The following is a 19496-nucleotide window of genomic DNA, read 5'->3' as shown; positions in this document are numbered from 1 at the left end:
ACCAAAAAGGGTTCAAAAGCGTTGGTTTAAATAAAATTTTAAAACTAGGTTTGAATTATAAGGGAAAAAAAAAAAAAAAAAAAAAAAAAAAAAAGAATAACGTTCCCAGAACTTAATTCTGGGAACGCTGGAGTTTTATTAAGAATGTGAAAACTGACTAAGTATTTGCAGGTTAGCTTAAAAAAGTGCTTCCACAGAAGGAATACTTAGTGGGTTGACCTAGTTAGGAAAATTACCATAAGAACATTTTACATCTTCAGTCATACACTTCAGATCATGTAGGATTGAAGATGCACATATTCTGAGCATTTTTTCCTCAGTGTGCATGACAAGCATACACCTGAAAATCTGTTTGCTGAGGAAAAACATTTCCACGAATGATGGTAGTCTGACAAATTCATTTCAGTTCTGTTTACCATCTGCTTGCTGATTGTACTGTGGAATTGAACCCAAAGTTGTTTTTTTAGCGATGAACAACTTAAAAGGTTTAATTTCTAAATTTCCTTTCTACAAGAAACCAAATAAAACATTAGAAAACTTGAGATGAAATGCGTTTTCAATATTTAACTGAAGAAATAGTGAGAGCCTTCAATGATTTGATTTTGTTTAGTCATGTCAACCTGCAATGTTTAACAATGAGACAAGATGAAAATGAACAGTATTGACTCACCCAGTTGATGAAAAAGGCTTGGATGAATTTGATAACCTCCAGTGTGACCAGGAGACTTATTGGTATCAGGTTGTTGAAAAGGATAATGAAGGTGAGGAAGTTGAGGCCAAAGTTGGCAGCCCCGCCATCTGTCAGGGGAAATGTTTTGGACAAAAAGCAATGAAACAGGAGAACACTCATCAGTCTTTGCTTGGTAATACGAGTTAGTCAAATCAAAATGCCAAAAGGCTACTTCCAGCTGAGGGTCAACATTCAGCCAATCCACAAAGTGCTTTTGGACCAATGTTGAGCATTAGCTGAAAGTGGCCTTTTCTTCCACCCAACCTCATCATTTTTTTTTCTCAACCGATTAGCAATCCAATTCAAAGTCCCAAAGATTTAAGCCTTGGCATCCAGCATGATCCAGGCAATGAATTCTACAAAGCACTATGCAAGAAACGATACTGGTCCCAGCAAAAAGCCCCCAAACAACTGGTAATGACCAACATGTAACCCCACTGACACGAAATATGAAAACAGGAGGGATGTGATTTACCTTTCCTCAGCTTGCAGGAGATGCAAATGTTACCTTCCTCAACCCAAGCCTTGAGCTTAGCTTTGCGATTGAGAGGGCCAGCCCTTCCCCATGACAGAATGATTTCATAAGCAAAGAAAACTACACAACACAAAGGAAGTGGCACAATGGAAAGCTACAGCTACAACACGAAAACAAGGGAATAATGCTTTGTTTTTTGAAGAAGTGAGGAGGAAGACAGACATTTCAGATGCTCTCAAGACAAAGGAGGGAGATTCAGTCCACAGCACATTCTCAACTGGCAAAAAGTGGAAAAGAGAGGGTGGATTGCATCAGTAGAAGTGTAAGTGTGATCGTCATTTCGGTTACTTCAAGTAGCAGGCTCAGTACGATAGAGAGGAATCTTGGCAATAAGTCGGTATTAGATAAAGTAATACTGGACTGAAAGTTGATAGATCAAACCAGCAATTCAGGACATGCAAAGTCAAAGTTAAAAGATGCAAAAATACTGTTGATTCCTATTTTCTTTCATAGTCATCAGAGTGTGGTTACATTAATCTAATGCAATGGTGAAAGATTTGAAGATTTATGTAAAAGTAGAAAAAGGAAATTGCATTTTCTTATTTCATTATTTTAAGTTTTTGAATATAGTTGGGGTGTCACACATTAAAATAGGGAAACATAAATAAATATTCAAATGATTCAAATCACGTTGAAAGCAAAGCTGGGCCAAATATATTTGTGCACATATCTACTATCCAACAATAGTTTGTCCTTAAAACAGAACTAACCTTTATGCTGAGTAAATGTGAAACTATTTGTCTGAAAGTGTGTGAAACTATGCAGCCGATTTTTAAATTTGCAAGGATTCAACTCGCCCTGTTTAAAAACAGCTTAAAGACCCAGACACTGCAACCAGTGTGTATGGACGCGTTTCCATTGCAGGGACCATTTCTGGGACTCTGTCCGTGTTCTGGGTCAAAATGTTCCTCAAAAATGGCCCTCATAAAGAGGAAGGGTTTTTTGTTTTGTTTTTTTTTAAAGGTGGAGCTTCGTAGTACGACGAGGACAAAGGTCACTCTTTGATTGAACATCTCCAGCAATTTATTTCAGTAATCTAATCCTCTGCCGGTTATATTTTCTGTTAACTTTGAATTTCATAACTGGAGTTGTGTATTTTTGCTTGTGAACAACAATAGCTGCCTATGCTGAAAAATCAATGTTTTACAGAGCTTACGTTAAAGCACGTTGATAAAACCCAGCAGCTTTAGTAGAAATTGCTAAGCTTTTTTCTTTTTTAGAGATTTAATTCATAAAATTAAAATATTTTTCAGTTAATACGTTCCGAGATCCAAATTAAAACGATCAAAACTCCCCAGGATTGTTGGTCTTTCTCATATCTAGAGCTTGAACAGAGCAGACTTGTTGCTGCAGTGTTCCTATGTGTCCATGGTCATTCTTCCTACAAAATCAGCAGTTAATTCGAAATCCAGTCCAACTTCATCATCAAAGCTTGGAGAGGCAGAGTGTGGTTTTACAGTATAACCACTATCAAATGATTAATGCTGATTTCCTAGTTTTTTTTACTGAATACCAGACTGAGCTGTTGCATCTCTGCCCCGCAGAGGCTAAAGGAGTTACTGCTCTGATTCGCATGAAAGGCCCAGGTTCCAGTCCCATCAGCTAAAACACACACAAAAAGAAACATAGGTAGTTTAAAAGTTTCACTAAGTAAACTTTTAGGAAGCTGTAGTGGAAACGTGATTTGAGACGTGAGGTAAAGTTCTTGTTGGAAAGCATAGTTTTTTAGCTGTTAGATAGAAAACAAACAATTGCAGCAATTTTAAGTAGTAAAATTTGTAATTGTATTTTTTTTTATTTTATTATTTTCTATTACACTTGCAACTTTAAATTATAATAAATTGAATAAGATTTTTATTATTTTTTTTTATTTTAGGGATCAAGATCTATTGATTGTATAAATTTTCTTTTGATAAATTACACCATCTTCCATGTTAACCACCCAAAGTAGAAAGAAAGGTTATGCATATTTATACTGGGAAGCTGCATCAGTTGTCACAATGCACTAACCCAATCAAATGCAATCACCAGTGTCAGCACTTTTGAACATCTCAAAGTCAAATTTAGCCATTTATTCAACCAGAATGCATAAGCTGGGGTTAGAGTCAGCACTACAGTGACTATTTTTGTCCGCATTTATGAGAGCGATGTTGATTAACTGATGGATTTATATAAAAAGTGTCAACACAATAAATGACAATCTCTGCACCTCTCTTTTATCACAGGTTGGATAATATGCACTGGACAGAGCCTCAACAGCTCCTTATGGAAGTAAAAGTATTTCAACATGGATACTTGCTTTACAACTCACACTTCCTTGACCTCTGACATACGTTCCTTTAGATGAAGGTTTTAATGTTGGTGGGGACAGTGTTAAAACCTTTTTTTTTGAGCCGACAGAAACTAAACTAACTTTATGTAGGAATAAAAGGGGACCATGTAAGTTGTAATGCAAGCTTGAATTGGCCAGAGGAACAACCTGTCCTAAAAAGGCCCATCAAGGTAGAGAGAAATGGCAGAAGTCACGATAAGCACTTTGCATACCAGGTTCAGAGCTTCATCGAGACAGACCAACAACTCATTAAAAAAAAAAAAGAAAAAACACATACAAGTACATACAGAGCTCTGCAAAAGTATTCATAACCATTGAGCATTTTAATAGTTGGTAACATAACAACCACAAACTTCACTGTGTTGTACTGAAACAAAAATAAAGCCGCATATTGATGAACTATCAATATGGGTAAAAATGTCGTGCCACTATATTTAAATTAGTTGTTTTTTTTTTCAGTACAGATTTGTAGAATGCAAGAACAATAGTTGTCCTGGGGAGAGACACTTCCACCTGAGCTTTCGATCTCCACAGCTCATCCAGGGTAATCTGGCGTCACTTGACTGCTTCTCTTCAAGTTTTCCCATCATTCACCTTTTCAGGTTAATTTTAGCTTTCAAGGAAGTTTACTCTATCTTAAAATAACTACATCAAATCAAATAATATTGAGATATATGTTGAACCATTTTTTTTGTATATATAACTGAGCAGTTAAAATTAATACATATATTTGTAAGCCATGTCTGATATCCCTTCTTCAAAACTGCACATATAATAGACCTGGGCCATTAACTGAAAATGAACCAACACCAAAATATGTAACAATGACCAACATCATTTAGCCCATTTTTGTATTTAAAAAAGATGAAAAGGACTTTTTTGTCTTTTTTGGCAGATTATGCTCTTGTCCCTTTAAGATGTTGAGCTACATGTAGAGTCTGATATGATTTTAGGCAAAATCTGCCAACCCTAACAAATAATATCTTAATAAATGGAAGATTGAGGTTGTAATGTGACAAAAAATGGGAAAGTTCAAGGAGTGTGGATACTTCTGCAGTGCACTGAACTCAGCTGCCTTCCACCAACCATCCTTCCTCTTTTATCCGTCTTGGAAAAACTCCAATGCGAGTGAGAGGGCGGCAGAGGCATTTAGAAAATGTCAGCTCTTGCCCCTTGGGTTGCAACACATTATGTTCTAGCTGCAAACACATACGCTTCCTGCCATGAAAAAAAAAAAAAAAAAACACACACAAAAAAACGGGCACAATCTCATCTGCCTTTCTCTTCTTGCAGGAAAAATTAGAGAGTAAAAGAAAAAAAAAGGTCTGAAGCTGGAAACTGCAAAGAGTTTAACGTGACAAATCAAAAAACAAGGAAGAGAAGTGAAACAGTTTGCATCAGGCACTGAAAATAACTGGAAGAAGGTATAAGAGAGCTGGAGGGGAGAAACCTATTGTTGGATCCCTGGTCTGTGCTTGTCCATGGCATGGGCCCATACAAAGTGGGACAACGATATAGGGGGCGAGGGTAGGGGGCTTCATTTGCTTAGCAAAGGCAGAGCTTCAGTAAGGGGTTAGTAAGGGAGGGTCATTCACGGATGGCCAAGGCTTTTAAATGGTTGTTACCTGGAGCTGTTAAAAAACGACAACAAAGAAAACAAAAATCAAACAGAACATTAGAAAAGAACGAAAAAGTACAGCAGCGCAGTGATATTCAACCATTTCTGTTTCAATGACATTCATCCACATCACAAACAATGTTTTTGACTGTACTTATTCCCACATTGCCACATATTTCACTTGTTGTACAAAATGTAAATTAACTAAAGCAACAGAAAAACACAACGCGTACTAGCTGTTAAGGAACTCAAAATGGCAAAAGGAAAAAAAGCCGATATGAACAAGTGAGACAAAATATGTGGAAATAAGAGGCGCAGCCGCGGCTGCCCGGATTCTTACAGTTGAGATCCATGTACCAGGCGTCGTCGCCGTACTGGTACTTCCAGATGGTTTGGCCGATGGAGCAGATGAGGGAGATGGCCAGGAGGCAGCCGAAAAGCACGAGGATCTGAAAGTTGGTTATCCGCTCCACATTGGACAGCTTCAGAGGAGGCCGGGTGGAATTCTGACCAACATTTGAGCAGATGGGAAACAAACAAACAAAAAAAATTAATAAAATAATAATAATAATAAAACTGCGGTGTCCCTTCACTACCAAGTGGGAGTAAGAACATTTGGTATATGGGTGTCTTTGTTGCAAAATATCTTCAGAAAATCAAATGCATTGAAGCTAAAACAGTAGTGGCTACTTCAATCCTTTTAACCCTTAAACAGCTACCATATCTTCTACAAATGCATCAATGCACAAGAATATTTCTCTACGGAACAAATGTTGGTCCAAACGAGAAATTCCAAAAAACGATTTTACCTGCATGAGTTTGGTGTCGTGTCCCGTATAGACAACCACTCCATGGATCCACTGTGTGTTCCTCAGCTGGGCTCCTCTCAGTAAGATCTGGTCTGGACCCAGAGGAACGGTGCTGAAGTACAAAGCACCACAACTGTTAGGGTTTTCAAACTTCACCTCCGTTTCCCTCAGAAATCATTCCCCAAACTGATAAAAAAAAAAAGAAATTAGGGCTGAAACAAATAATCGCAAATATTTGTGTCTGCAGGGACCAGTTGCTAATTCTCCCCTCACTTTAAACTTCACATAAACTTAATTTAAATGAATGTGTAATTCATTTAAATTTATGCAGATTTTTTCTCTCCACTTTGATTTTGTCATTGTGTGAGAGCCTGCAGTTAGTTAGAAAGTCAGAATCGGTCGATTCTAACTTTCCTCTCTGATCATGGCAGAGGTGGCTACAGCTGAAAAATCACCAATGTCTTTAAATTATACAAGTGACACCTTTGACAGATGTAGCAGTTTATTAAAGAGAAACACCAGTTTCGAGGGTGGCCACTATTAAAAACTTAATACCTACAGAGAAGCGTTTTATAAAAGTGCAGATTCATTATGTGTTTGACAAACAAAAGCATTGAAGTCTGTGAATTTAACAAAGTTTATTGAGAACTTCCCCTTATTAAAATACAATTTATATGATCAAAGAGAGCAGGAGAAAATTAATCAGACATAAATAAGCTGGCAAAGGCCCTACGATAATAAAGTTATATTTTGGGCAAAAGTGATTTCCTCTCCGCCCCCCTCCTCAAAATCACCTTTACCAAAAATGAACAGCGTGAATGCTGTTAAGAACATAATTTTATTTTGAAAGCAATACTAAAAAGGGTTAGCAATGTTTACTAATACGCGTTTTTACTGCAGACATTTGAAATAATTCCATCACGTCCTAAAAAGACTAAAGAGCTTCAATTTAAAAACATCCAAAAGAAAGTAATATGACTGCAGCTGGAAATTTGTATTTATTCCCCCACACCATAAAAGGCAAGACTTTCTGACAAATGAGCTCCTGAGATGGAAAGTGAGGCAGATAATCTGATATGCAGGGCTGAAACTGAGCTCACCTGTGTCCAACCAGGCGGATGTTTCCAACAAACTCATACAGGTGCCGGTTTGGGCTTTCACATTCCATCCGCCCCGACAGCCGCATCAGGTTGTCAATGTCCTTTATGTCTGCAGTCACTTGGAGACCCTGTAGTTGTGACCAAAACACAACTTTACTTCCTTCTATGCTGTAAACCTATGTGCTGCAACTAAAAACAAATAAAAAAATAGAGACTATACACCAACCTGTCTGATTTTAAGGTTTGTTTCTCCATCCAGATTAGATGTTTCAATGTAGCACATACCCTGTGGTTCACTGTTATGGAAGAAGAGGATACAGAATCTTGGAGCAGAAAAGTAACAGCAATTTGTATTCAGTGAGGTTCTGTATCAGTGTGACTTAAACGTTGATTTGCTTAGAATGTTTCCATATCAAACCGTTAACAGGAAATCAATGAGTAAAAAGCTACAGTAACAGATTAAGAGGCTACAGCAGAGAAACAGCAAGACTAAAGCGCAACAAACAAAGATGTTGAAGCCAGCAAAAACCGCCACCAATGTTTGACTGATGCTGTCTATTTAATATACAGCAAACATCTAGAGGCCAGACAACATTTTTGTTTGGGGCTGCTGTTTCCCCATGAGTTAAACTGTCTTTCCAGAGCAGCAAGAATAAAGTCCAAAAGGAACACAGAGAGGAAACATCAGAGCAGGGTGACAGGAGCAAGCAGGCATACAAAGCACAACAAACAATGCAGACAAATGGGTCTCAGACAGACTCTTGGCAAAGCGACAGCGGGTTAGCGCACGCCTGAGGTTAAATGTCGAGTTGGGTCGCTGGTTAGCAGCCCTGCTAACAGATTAACCTTCTCACACAAAAGACTTGATTTGATAAAAATGAGCAGGAGGATGTTCCAGCGATGACAAAGTGAATTAAAACTGAAGTGAAAAAGCACGAATGCGTTGCAGTAAATTAGCACAACAGAAATCCAAGATGGCTTCCAGATTTCATCTTGAAATGTGACTGCATGCAAGCTGTTCAAATAAAGCTGATACATTCAGGCTGCAATGCAATGCAAGCCATGCAAGGACATGAATACGAAAAATACATATTCACACCCAAAAGAGAGCATGATATAGAGGGAGTCTCTTTTTGAGCACTTGGTAGTGTTAGGTTTAAAGGACATTTCAATATCATAGTAAAAGAGTAAACAGTTAGTGATTTTTTTAAGTAAAATCACAATTTGAAAGTTTTTGAAAGATTTTTTTTGTACAGTGCCTTTTAAAAGTATTCAAACCACATTTTATCAAGTTACAACCACAACACAAACACCAAGTAGAGCATTATTGTACACCATTTAACAAATAAAGTGTGGAGTGAACTTGCATTTGCCCTCGATGAAGGCAGCTAAAGTTACAAATGTTGGGTTGTTTCACATTATTTTTCCATGAAAAATAGCCGGAGCTCAGTCAAATTGGATGGAGAGCTTCTCTAAAACGCTTTTCACACACTTTCAAAAATGTTCAGTTGCCTTTAGGTCTGGCTGTATCTGCTTTCTCCTAACTAAAGAACATGCTTTGATGCAAACTATTCCACTGTAGCTCTGGCTGAATATCTGCCCTCCAGGATCGTGACCCTCTGCCAATTTCAATTCACCAGCAGACTCTGATAAGTTTTCTTCCAGACATCAACAGAACTTGATTTTTTTTTTTTTTTTTTTTTTTAGCTGCAGATGCATTTTTTGCTACAAGGAATTAAATGTACACTACAGGTATGCTTCTATTGCGTTTTAGGCAATACAATATTTTTTTTTATTTAAAAAAGGAATTTAATTATGTTTATTCACAATTTTTTGTATTTTGAATATTGCATAAAAGTTCAAGTGATCAAATTAAAAACCTGCAGAATGTGTTAAATTATTGGAGTTATACTGAGATTAAATTACACACAGGTGGAAAACTGTATTTATTAGATGACTCCAGAAGGTTCTTCAATTTTGCACTAGATTATAATTGGGAGTATTGGCACTAAACACAAATGCACACCACATATTTCAGATTTTTATTTCCTTCCACAGTTTTGCACTTCTTTGCGTTTGTTTGTGATATAAAATCTCAAATTATATTCGAGGTTTATGGTTGTGATGTAGCAAAATGTGGTATGGAAGACTTTACAAAGGCAGTGCAATCAACTTAACTAACAAGTTTTCGGTGACGGGGAAAAAAAAAAGTCACAGGCCCCTTCCTTCCTGCAGAGTGGAAATAAAGTCTGATCCCAGTTGTAACAAAGCCCCACCCCCATCTCTCCCACCGCTGTTTGAGTTGGTTATATGTTGCTGGTTTGCTGACCTGGACGACAGAATGACGAGGTCAGCCGGGAGATGATCTCCATTTGCAGCTCTGACTACTTCCCCAACAGCCACCTGATATTACCAACCACACACCAGCAGGGGGCGAGACGGAGGCAGTGTGGCAGTAATTTGCACAGGAGGCCAGAAAGGATGAAGGAGAGGATAAAAAAAAAAGAGGAAGGATGGGAGAAGAAAAGAAAACATTGAAGGGGAGAGAGACAACTGGTTCAGTTTTATGGAAGAGCACGATGATCAGTCCTGTGTGATCACAGGTATGCTTCTCCATGTGTTCTCCTTTTCACAAAACCATCTAGAAAAAAAAAATGCTGAACAGTGAAACTGCTTCACCAGAGCAGGATTTTAGCTTTATATATTACAGAGGAGTCAAATTATGCTTTTAAAAGTCAAATCTAGATCAAATCCAAACAGTTTCCGAAGAGGAGAAGGAGATCAATAGGCTTATGAAGACATGATTGCTCAAATCTAGTTCAAAAATCACATTACTTACAACCCACCAAAGAAAATGATGGTCATTATCTCACACAAAAGTTTATGTATTTCTAATTGTGCATCAGATTAATCGTTGAAAATCTTGACTCAAAGGGTTAATAAACCATCACTTCTTTAACGTGAGCTGAGAGTGTCAGGAGAAAAAGGGCAACGGGAAAAGAGATTCCTAAAAAAAAAAAAAAAAAATTCTTGCATCGGGGCTGATTCCTATACCTGGATGATAAAATGACAGCATCCGCAGGAACGAAATCACTGCCATTTACTTTAATAATATCACCCACTTCAACCTGTGAAAAATAAACTGGTTACTGCTGCGTGCTGCCTATAAAACAGCACAGAAAACGTAAAATCAGCAATGGGAATAAAAATTCACAGCTGGGATGATAAAAAAAAAACAGGGAGAACATTAAACCACAGAAACATGTAATAGTAATGAGAAGACACTGATGGAGCAGCTGAAGTCGTTTTCCATTACCACTGAACCCTGCACACAGTTCATCAGGCAGTAACTAAAACAGAAACATTTATATAGTTTCTAATTAGCATTTTTACTGTAAGAAATCAGGATATGACAAGTATCTGCATGGGAACATGAGCTGAAGTAGGCAGCATTCATACAATTCTGTTCTTTCCTGATGAAAAAAAAAAACAAGGAATTATACAAATGCATTACATACAATTCTCTCCTGCACATAAAAATGACAAGAAGTGACAGGAACTTAAAATTAAAAAAAAAAATACAAGTTTGCCACTTTGGCTTCATTCAAGATGCTCTAAAGAAGAACAAACACCACAGGACAAAAATTTGGAACAGAGCATGCTTTTGTAAAATGCATGCTGAAGAGGAAAAACTCATCAATTATTTAAACTTTGGCTTTTTAGAGAATCCCAAGTCTATAACGGGATGAGACATTAGCATGGAACCAAAGGAAAGGGGCACAGATTTCCATCCAACAGGAACTAAATTTACAGCACACATGATCAACTCTACTTCCTGTAAACTTTGCACCAACTCCTACTTTGGGAAGGTTTATTTGCAATAATTTCAGCCTAATCTCAAATTGCATCGGTAGAGCTGAAGGAGGAAAAAAACAAGCCATGAACTGCTTACCATGGTTTCAAAATTAGTTCAAATGTGCTTTTAGACTATTCTTTTGTGGCATAGAGCTTAGATTGTGTTGATCCTCCCCCCTCTCTCAGTTGTTGCTGCACAGACTTTTTCAGACTGCATTTGAACCCTGAGACAACCTGGGAGCCCTCAATACAAGATGGCAGTCTCTTTACAGGTGTTATGCACATCTTTCTGCCCTTCACACAAATCTGCATACACGAGTTTCACTGCAGAGTAACAATGAGAAAGACTGCAGCATGATTACATTGAGTCTGCTGATGCTTCAGAAGAAATCCACAAATACATCATGAAATAAATCACAGCGGTATTGTCTGAAAAATGTTCAAAAACATGAGCCAAAACGTTCTTACTAAAAGCTGAGCAAAGTCGCCAAGCGGTTCTGTTTTACCTAAAGACACTCTGCCTACAGCTGGCCTGATTTTGCAACAGAAATTAAAGAACTGGATCATAAGGGGAAACCTCCACTTTGTCCTCTGGTCTCACTTTCCAAAGGCCACCCCCATATGGGCATGCTGTATAATTATTTTAGAAGGCATACTAAAGGGAATCGGAGTATAAAGGTGTCTCAACTCCTATTAGTGAAATGAGAAACGGTGACAAACTGTGGGCACATACCTTCTCCCAGTGCACAATCTCCCAGGCCCCGTTCCTTAAGACTGCGGTGATTCATGAGTTACGGTGAGGAAGTTGGAGCCAAAGACAAAAGTGGAAGTCAGAACAGGAATAAAATAGAGAAAAAGAGAATTGTTTGTAGAAAACAATACTGACACGGATGTTCTGCATACATGTAGCAAAAACAAATTCTATGGTTTTCAACAAAGCAGGAGAGTGTTTTCAGTACCTTGACATTCCTTTTTGTTGACAACATTGTCAGCTTTGTGGCGTTTCTGTAAAGAACAAACATTTACCTTGAGCACGCTTCATGTTGAGACAAAAAAATAAATGCGATTACAAAAACTGCATTCCAAATATGTTATTTTATTAAATAAATAACACATCTTCCAGTGTAAGAAGTTACTTTTTACACTGAGAGACAGAGCTGCAGATACATAAATTAGCATCATAGAGCTGAAGTGAGATTTAGACCACCACCGACAATCCAGAGTGATTTTCCCACCGAGCCTGTGTAACCTTTTCAACAGCCACATCATTCAGCATTTTATCCACCAGCATAGTGGTGGATAAAACCACTGCAGCGTTTTTCTCCTTTGTGGTCCCAATAGGGGTTCTAAATCTACAGCTTAACTTTCCTCAGTTATCCCTGCAGGGTCACCTGACAGATGGAGAAAAGTCAGGAGGGATTAAAGAGTTGATCTAAAAACTGTAGCATAATGGGTTTAACAGAAGCATTTGCATCTCAGTCGTGTTACGCTTTATGTAAAAAGAATGGATTGATTTTTCAATTTATTAAGGAGAATTTAAACATTTGCTCATTACCATGTGATTTGCTTTCTACTATGTGGTGTATTTCAGTTGTCCTGCCAACAAATTCTCCCCACCTGAGCAATATGAATCTCTGCAGCTCCTTCAGAGGCTGATTTACGTTTTTATCTCCGTCACTGTCAAGTCGAGGTGGACAGTTATGTTTTGGTAGGTAGTGAAGGTGAAGTTTATGGCAGTTGCATAAAATGTGAAAAAGTTGAAGGGGTTTGAACAGATCTGCGTGACCAGGACAAAGAGCAACACTTCTTCCCCTTGTGCCCCGCTTGTTTGCTCAACAATCACACAATCAGCTGTGATTTCTGCAGCTGATTCCAAGGGACAGCTTGTCAACCAGCATCACGCTGAGTAATAACGAGTTGCTGCACCCATCTCATTAAAATGATTACTGTGCATTAAAACTGAGCTCCTGAGAGCAACGTGTGCTCTAGTTGATTAACAAGGAGAGGACACATCCACCTACATCTCCGCTAACTACCTGTTTACAAGAAAAGAGACCTGCACCAAGGTAATCCAATTTAATCTGCAACAAATTCAGCCCCTCAAGACTGTCACTCAAAACATTTTATTAAACAGCCGCCATGAGAGCAGCGTGCGCCAATACGGGCTGTTTACCTTTTAGATGACGGGCATAATTTATCAAATCAGCAAGAAACACTTAGGAAGAAAGGACCGACTCTCTAGAGGTTTCACCAACTCAAATTTAAGGTTTTTAAAAGACCTTTTTAAGATCATTATGAATTAAATTAAGGTTTATATTATGACAGAACTGTACAAAAGAAAATTACACATTTCATAGAGCAGCAGTGCCAAGATTTTTTGCACAAATGCCCTTAACGCCATATGGGTTGGAAACTTAAGTGAGCCAGTGGCTACGGTGGCGTCCAGCCACTAATGATAGATTTACACTTTCCCATCATAGACAAAAAAAGTTAGCTAGCTAGCAAAGGTAAATTTGCAGCTAGTTAGCGGTAGCCTCAATTGCCTCAAGTCACAGACTTGAGGCAATTCAAATGTTTGTTGGCAGAAAAATCAAGCAATAGAATATGAAAGAAATAAAATTTAAGACCTGTGATTAACTTCTTTAAGGCCGACTAACATTTTAAATAAATTTAGGAAATTCTGAGGTTTTAATTTTAGAATTTAAGACTTAAGGATGCACAGAAACCTACCAGGAAGATATACGGAGAGAAGGAAGAATGAAGACACAAGGCAGGACAAAAAGAGGGAAAATGGGATACAAGGCTAGAAAAAGAAAGGATGGAAGGAAAAAAAGGGAACGATGGAACACCACAAAAAAGTAAAAATGAATGACACAAGGGAGAAAAACCAGGGACACAAGGAAGGACCGAAAGAAGGAATGGATGCATGACAAAGTATGAGCGAGGAAGACGAGGAGGACACAAACAAGGAAGGAAATAAGGACACAGAATTTAGATGATGGTACAGGGAAAAAAGTCTGAGGATGCAAATATTTTCCCATACTCCTCTTTTCTGTGCTGATAATAGCATATTAAAATCAACTTCCAGACAGCATAGGAATCCTGAACTATAGCAGGTGAATGACAGTGACATCTCCAGGTACTAAACTCTTCTTCTCTGTGACAACCTGTCTTACCTTCCACACTCAGCTGGCTAAATGAAATTATATTTAATATCCCTGCATCATGCTGTACTTTTTAATGAATGGACCTGTCTGCGGTGCATGACTTCAGTCTTTTTCTGGCTACACTGTTCCCAGAAAAAGTTTGCTTCTCCGAAGCCCATTCATCATGCCCTGTACTCGAGCTGTCAGCCCGTTTTCATTCATCCACACTATTAGGTGTGGCGCCACAGATGGACTTGCGCCTATTTTGAGGCAAGACGTGGTAGGAGAGCAGAAATACGTTTAAAGGAGCACCTACATAGGTTTGGCTGCTTTTCACTTGTCCTCATATTCACTGCTTTGGTCTCTAGGCACAGAGAAAATGAGACACACTGTATTTAAATAATGTGTGTAAGCTCACAGTGCAGCAAAAGGTGAGCCAAGTGTGGAGGTTATGCACAAGTCCTCCATCATCAGGCCTCTACAGACTTCCAACAGTCAAAAAATACGCAAAGATGAAAGCAGCATTTGCCGTGTGTTTGTTTTAGTCTTCATTTCCAGGTCACGCATGGCAATAAAATGCAACCGATGCTGTTAAAATGAAGCTACTACAAAGTCACATTATTATGTTCCCATTTGGAGACATTTAAATCTGAATGATGGCAGAACTGCTCTGAACAAACAGCCTGAGGCTGTTGCAGAAGAGTCAGCCAGCAACAAAGTAAGGCGTGTGCTGTACAGTGTGTGCATGATTCATGAAGTTAGGGGTCGATGCTGGCCTGTCAGGTCAACTCGTGAGGGACAGCGCTGTACAGAGAACAGACGTGTGTGCAGGTGACCTTCAGCGATAAAGATGGAGTCATCATCCACTCTGTTCCCATGTTTTCCACAACAGGCCAGGAGACAAAAACTGCTGCGCTGGTCCCTTCAGCACGCGATAGACGCTACAGTGTAGTATAGAGTAACTGCCCACCGGGACCTGCGCGAGGGATCGCATTGCAGTGTCACTGCAATACAGTGGAATGCAACATTCTCTCACTTTCGCCAAGATGGGCTTGAGTGGATTACACACCAACTGCAGAATGTTTGACTCTATTTTTAGTTTGACTTTAACATTATTAACCCACCCAAAGTACAAAATGACTAACACCACACCCAACAATTATCTGCTGCTCACCCGGGATTGGGTCAGGGGGCTTGAAGTCCAATAACCTTCTTTGTTCCCAGCTGGGTTTAGTTTAGTTTTATTCAAAAGATTAACAATCAAACAAACAACCAAACTCACATCAATCTAAAGCATCGTCAAGCATCTGTTCAACAGCTCAGGGCAGTCTCTTTGTTTTATTTTGTACAAACTGTCTTTGTGTGTGAGCACTGAGTATCTAGGTTAATTGAATAAATGTGTTTTTGGGTCCAGTTGGCACAGCTGGGGCCCCAGAAATGAGTGTGCATGTTTTGTGTGTGTGTGTGTTTGATGGCGCGGCTGTGTGTGTGGTGTGGTCATATCCACTATAACCTGCTTTCTGCCAACAGGCCACAGTTCACTGCTCATGATACACAGAGCTGTGGAAAAGTATTTTCCCTCCTTGCAGACTTCTTCTGCTTTTGCTTTTTTTTTAATCAAACATATTTGTTTCATATCAACTAATTTTAATAAAGTAGAAGACTGGAACACACCTACCGAATTGTGTTTATGAAAAGGGACACATGGCCTAAGATTAAACTGTAAAAAAGACTGAAGAAGCTAAAGCCCCATTCTGACTGATGTATGTCTTACCAGATCTTCAATTATTTCCTTGACCGCAGCGACCACCAGAATAAAGATCAGCGGCACCAGGGTGGTCCAGCGACCAGTGGGGGACACATCTGGGATTTGCTAAATAAAACACAATGTCACAATATTAGGTTGGATTTTAGTGATTGTCTTTTCTGAAGCTTTTAGCCTTCAAAAAACAGAATTGTATTTTGATGTGGGATCATAAATTCCCACCAGTAAAGTTGCTGTATTTTACAACTGACGCAACAGAGAATGTTTTAATGCTTCCTTTCTCGTCCCAACAGCTTCTCTTGGTTAAACTAAAAACTTACATCGCTAAACGCCATCCTTCATCTGATAAACAGTATGCACAAGAAAGAAACATTTAAAAGGACATTTTCATCAGGTCTTATAAATGTTGTGTCCATCGATTAGAAAAACAGATTTCCAAGTTTCTTAGAGGTCTGACAAGTGATTGCTTTTCTTCAGAAGGATTACCACGCAATACAAAAAGTGATACAGGTCCTTTGATAGATGAAGTAGTTTAATCCAGTACATGAAGGAATTAAAGACAAACCTGGACCAAAACACATCGACATTCAGTATGTTAGATTTAAAAAAAAAGAAACACTGTCTGTTTTACCTTCACATGGTGTAAATTTTGTAATTCTGTAAAAACATTTCATGTTAAGCACCTTTTGTTATCCAGTTACTACTTAGTCAAAAAGTACTCAGCAAGTAGTCCTACACTGCACTGATATAGCAAATTGATTAGAAAAGTATTTTTTTAGCTACAGATGCATCTTTTGTTAAAATGGTCAAGCGTACACTGAAGGAATCCTATGTTATTCCATTATAGGCAAAAATGTGTTTTTCCATTTCATTTGTAATTAATGTATTAAACCTGTTAATGTATTTCTAATATTGTGTAAAATAGTCTTAAATTAAATAAAAGTGGTAGAAAGTGTTTTTTTTTTTATCTGATTAATCATTAGAATAATCACTTGATTAATCCATTATTAAAATAATTGTTAGTTGCAGCCCCGATGCTGGGCCTTAACATGTAAACAACAGCAAACCCACAGTGATAAATCAGTATTATACCGCTGGAAAGAAACTTGGAAATTGATTTCACGTTTCGTTCATCTGCATGGCTGTTTTATTCAAGGTCGAAGTATCGACACGGCGGGAAACGAGGATTCACACTGGCTGCGTTTCAAAAGGACACTGGATGGAGTTGTTTCCTAACCGCACAGCTTTCTCTAAGTGGGACAGTCTGTCAGCTCAAATATAAAGACAGAAACTCAAGTTTGTGTGCCGTTCCCTTCTCCGTTTTCTGCCGTTTGCTGGTAAGCTCCAAACACCTGAAATTCAAATTGCAGCAGTCTCTGCACTGCAGTGTAGTACCTTAAAGCAGCTACCTGTACATATTTCATGTCATTTGATGCATGTTGAGTTAGTAGGTGTAGAATTGTGTGTGTTTTTTATCAAGTTATATAAAATACTGTGAGTACGTGTGTGGTTGTGTGTAGATATGAAATTACAGACATGACCTTCCAGGAAGTGGTGTCTAGGTCAACGGATTGAGATGTTGGGGGGGAAAAAAAGTAATTAACCAAATAGCTAAAATGTTATCTCAGTACTGACAAATGTAGCCGTTTTATTTATATTTTTGCATCACAGAAATACAAAACTACAAAATCTTACCTGCAGGAGTGCAATGAAGAGAAAGAAGGCGTTGGCTGCCCTCCTGAACTGCGAGTAGAGGAACCGAGGGAGAAAGGTGAGAACATTATATTTGGCCGTGCTGAAGAGCCGAGTCAGGCAGGACGCAACGAGGTGATGGTGGGGCACAAGATGAGACAAGAAAGGGAGAAAACAAAATAGGTTAGCTTGCAAAGTGTAATCTAAAGTGGCAACACTGCTGAAACAAGAGTCATTCAGACGAGTCTTTAATTTTAGCATTCTGTACAACTAACTCTCCAGAGTTAGTTTTACAGAAACATATATACTTGTGTCATACAATGACAAACTGCAAACACTGGTGCACTAATAATAAAGAATAATGAGAGGCTAGGAGGTGGCAGAGAGGACATAAAGGCATCCTGGCAGAGATGAGCGATGTTGCATGTGCTGCTGTGGGGTTGGTCATCATGGTGGAATATTGAAACTAGAGGAGCTTTCAGCACTCCCACAGCCGAGCCTCCAGCAGGCTGATTTACGGCCGAGTTAAAGGGGGCAGTCAGAGGAGCCACTTTAGGAGAAGATGTATATACTGCTGCAAGCCAAGCCAGTAGCAATGCTTTGCATACCCCTGCAGACAAACAAATACAAACCAAGTGTAGTGCCTCTAACTCGCAAAGGTGACCAAAAGAATGCAGTTCAACAACAATGATATAGCCATTTTAAACCTACCAGAAATACAATATATATATATTTTTACAAATAAAAATATGGAATCTGTGGCACATATTTGTGTTCCTTTGAGTCAATACTTGACAGAAACAACTTTCACTGCAACTGTAACTTTTTGGAGTATGTGTGTTAACTTAGCACACCGGAGGCTGCAAAGTTTGCCTTATCACAGGTTCTCATTTGAATTTAGGACTGGATTTGACTAGATGGTTCAAACACATGAATATTCTTTGATTAATATAATTATGTTGTAACTCTGGTTCTTTAACACATGTATTCTTTACTTTAAACTTAATGATGCACAACTATTTGTGCAACTCTAGCACCTGAAGTCCTAATAAAATATACTGATGTTTGTGGTTGTTTTAATAAAGCAAAAAAAATAAAAAATAAAAAATAAATAAATAAAAAAACAATCACATGACATACAAATATCTATGTAGTTTCTTTTTGTAAATCTGACAAGTTTTACTGAACAAAATTGAGAACGTATATGCAAATGACCCCTGATCTAAAACCTTACATGTTCTTAGACAGATATAACTGTTGCTTTGTAGCAGTCACATGAGTCATGATCATAAGAGGAAGCTCAGCATTATCAAAGTGATCAGAGTGATCAAGCAAACCAACAGGCGAAGTGAGACATGCAAATAAGTGGAAGTTTCTTTGTGAGAGTAACTTTTACACACAAGTACGGTAGTTGATGCTATGATCAGATCAGAGTTTTATTCGATCTTTAGCCTAAACCCACATGAGATCCCAGTGGGAACTAAAAGCACACAACAGTGGCTAGAAAGTTTTGATGCCAAAAAAACAAGTGGACCCATTGTTTTCATTCACTATAATTGTTGTGCTTAAAAAAGCATCTATGACTGCCTTCTTACACATTGACCTCTATATTAGAGTAATAAACTGAAGAGGGTAGTTTCAATAGCCTACTAGTTGAAATAAAAGTATAGCCGCAGTGACAAATAAAATACACATATATATTTTCCAGAACATAACAACTAGCACACACATTGCTTAGCTAGCACTGTTCTGCTAACAAAACAAAAAACTGAAGAGTCATAATTGTTATGATTAGCAGTGACAGCACACTATGCTGTTTACAGCAATGTTAAGCTGTTGGCGGTGACAAAGGTTAAATAACCTTTGCCGTTAAATAGATTAAAAAGCAAAACTCAAGACATATACTTGTGTACT

At 38.3% G+C, this 19496-nt stretch overlaps 1 protein-coding gene across 3 annotated transcripts in view; it reads right to left on the bottom strand.

Moving 5' to 3' along the window:
- Window positions 1-19496, bottom strand: part of LOC106936163 (phospholipid-transporting ATPase IA-like) — a 44611-nt gene that overhangs the window by 4560 nt on the left and 20555 nt on the right. The window contains exons 3-13 of one of the 3 annotated variants that reach the window (XM_015016994.1): window positions 17586-17685; window positions 15900-15998; window positions 11939-11984; window positions 11713-11753; window positions 10179-10252; window positions 7351-7420; window positions 7125-7252; window positions 6025-6136; window positions 5556-5721; window positions 5223-5228; window positions 671-798 (exon numbers count right to left, since the gene is read on the bottom strand). In XM_015016994.1, coding sequence (XP_014872480.1) covers window positions 671-798; window positions 5223-5228; window positions 5556-5721; window positions 6025-6136; window positions 7125-7252; window positions 7351-7420; window positions 10179-10252; window positions 11713-11753; window positions 11939-11984; window positions 15900-15998; window positions 17586-17685 — 970 coding nt within the window. Of the gene's footprint in view, window positions 1-670; window positions 799-5222; window positions 5229-5555; window positions 5722-6024; window positions 6137-7124; window positions 7253-7350; window positions 7421-9453; window positions 9528-10178; window positions 10253-11712; window positions 11754-11938; window positions 11985-15899; window positions 15999-17585; window positions 17686-19496 lie in introns of all 3 variants that reach the window. The other 2 variants (XM_015016993.1, XM_015016995.1) reach the window with 2 other exon arrangements.

Source organism: Poecilia latipinna, unplaced genomic scaffold (assembly GCF_001443285.1).
Source record: "Poecilia latipinna isolate Pla-1442-1.1 unplaced genomic scaffold, P_latipinna-1.0 Scaffold2089, whole genome shotgun sequence".
NCBI classification, from domain to species: domain Eukaryota; kingdom Metazoa; phylum Chordata; class Actinopteri; order Cyprinodontiformes; family Poeciliidae; genus Poecilia; species Poecilia latipinna.
This window is presented reverse-complemented; position numbering and strand designations above follow the sequence as displayed.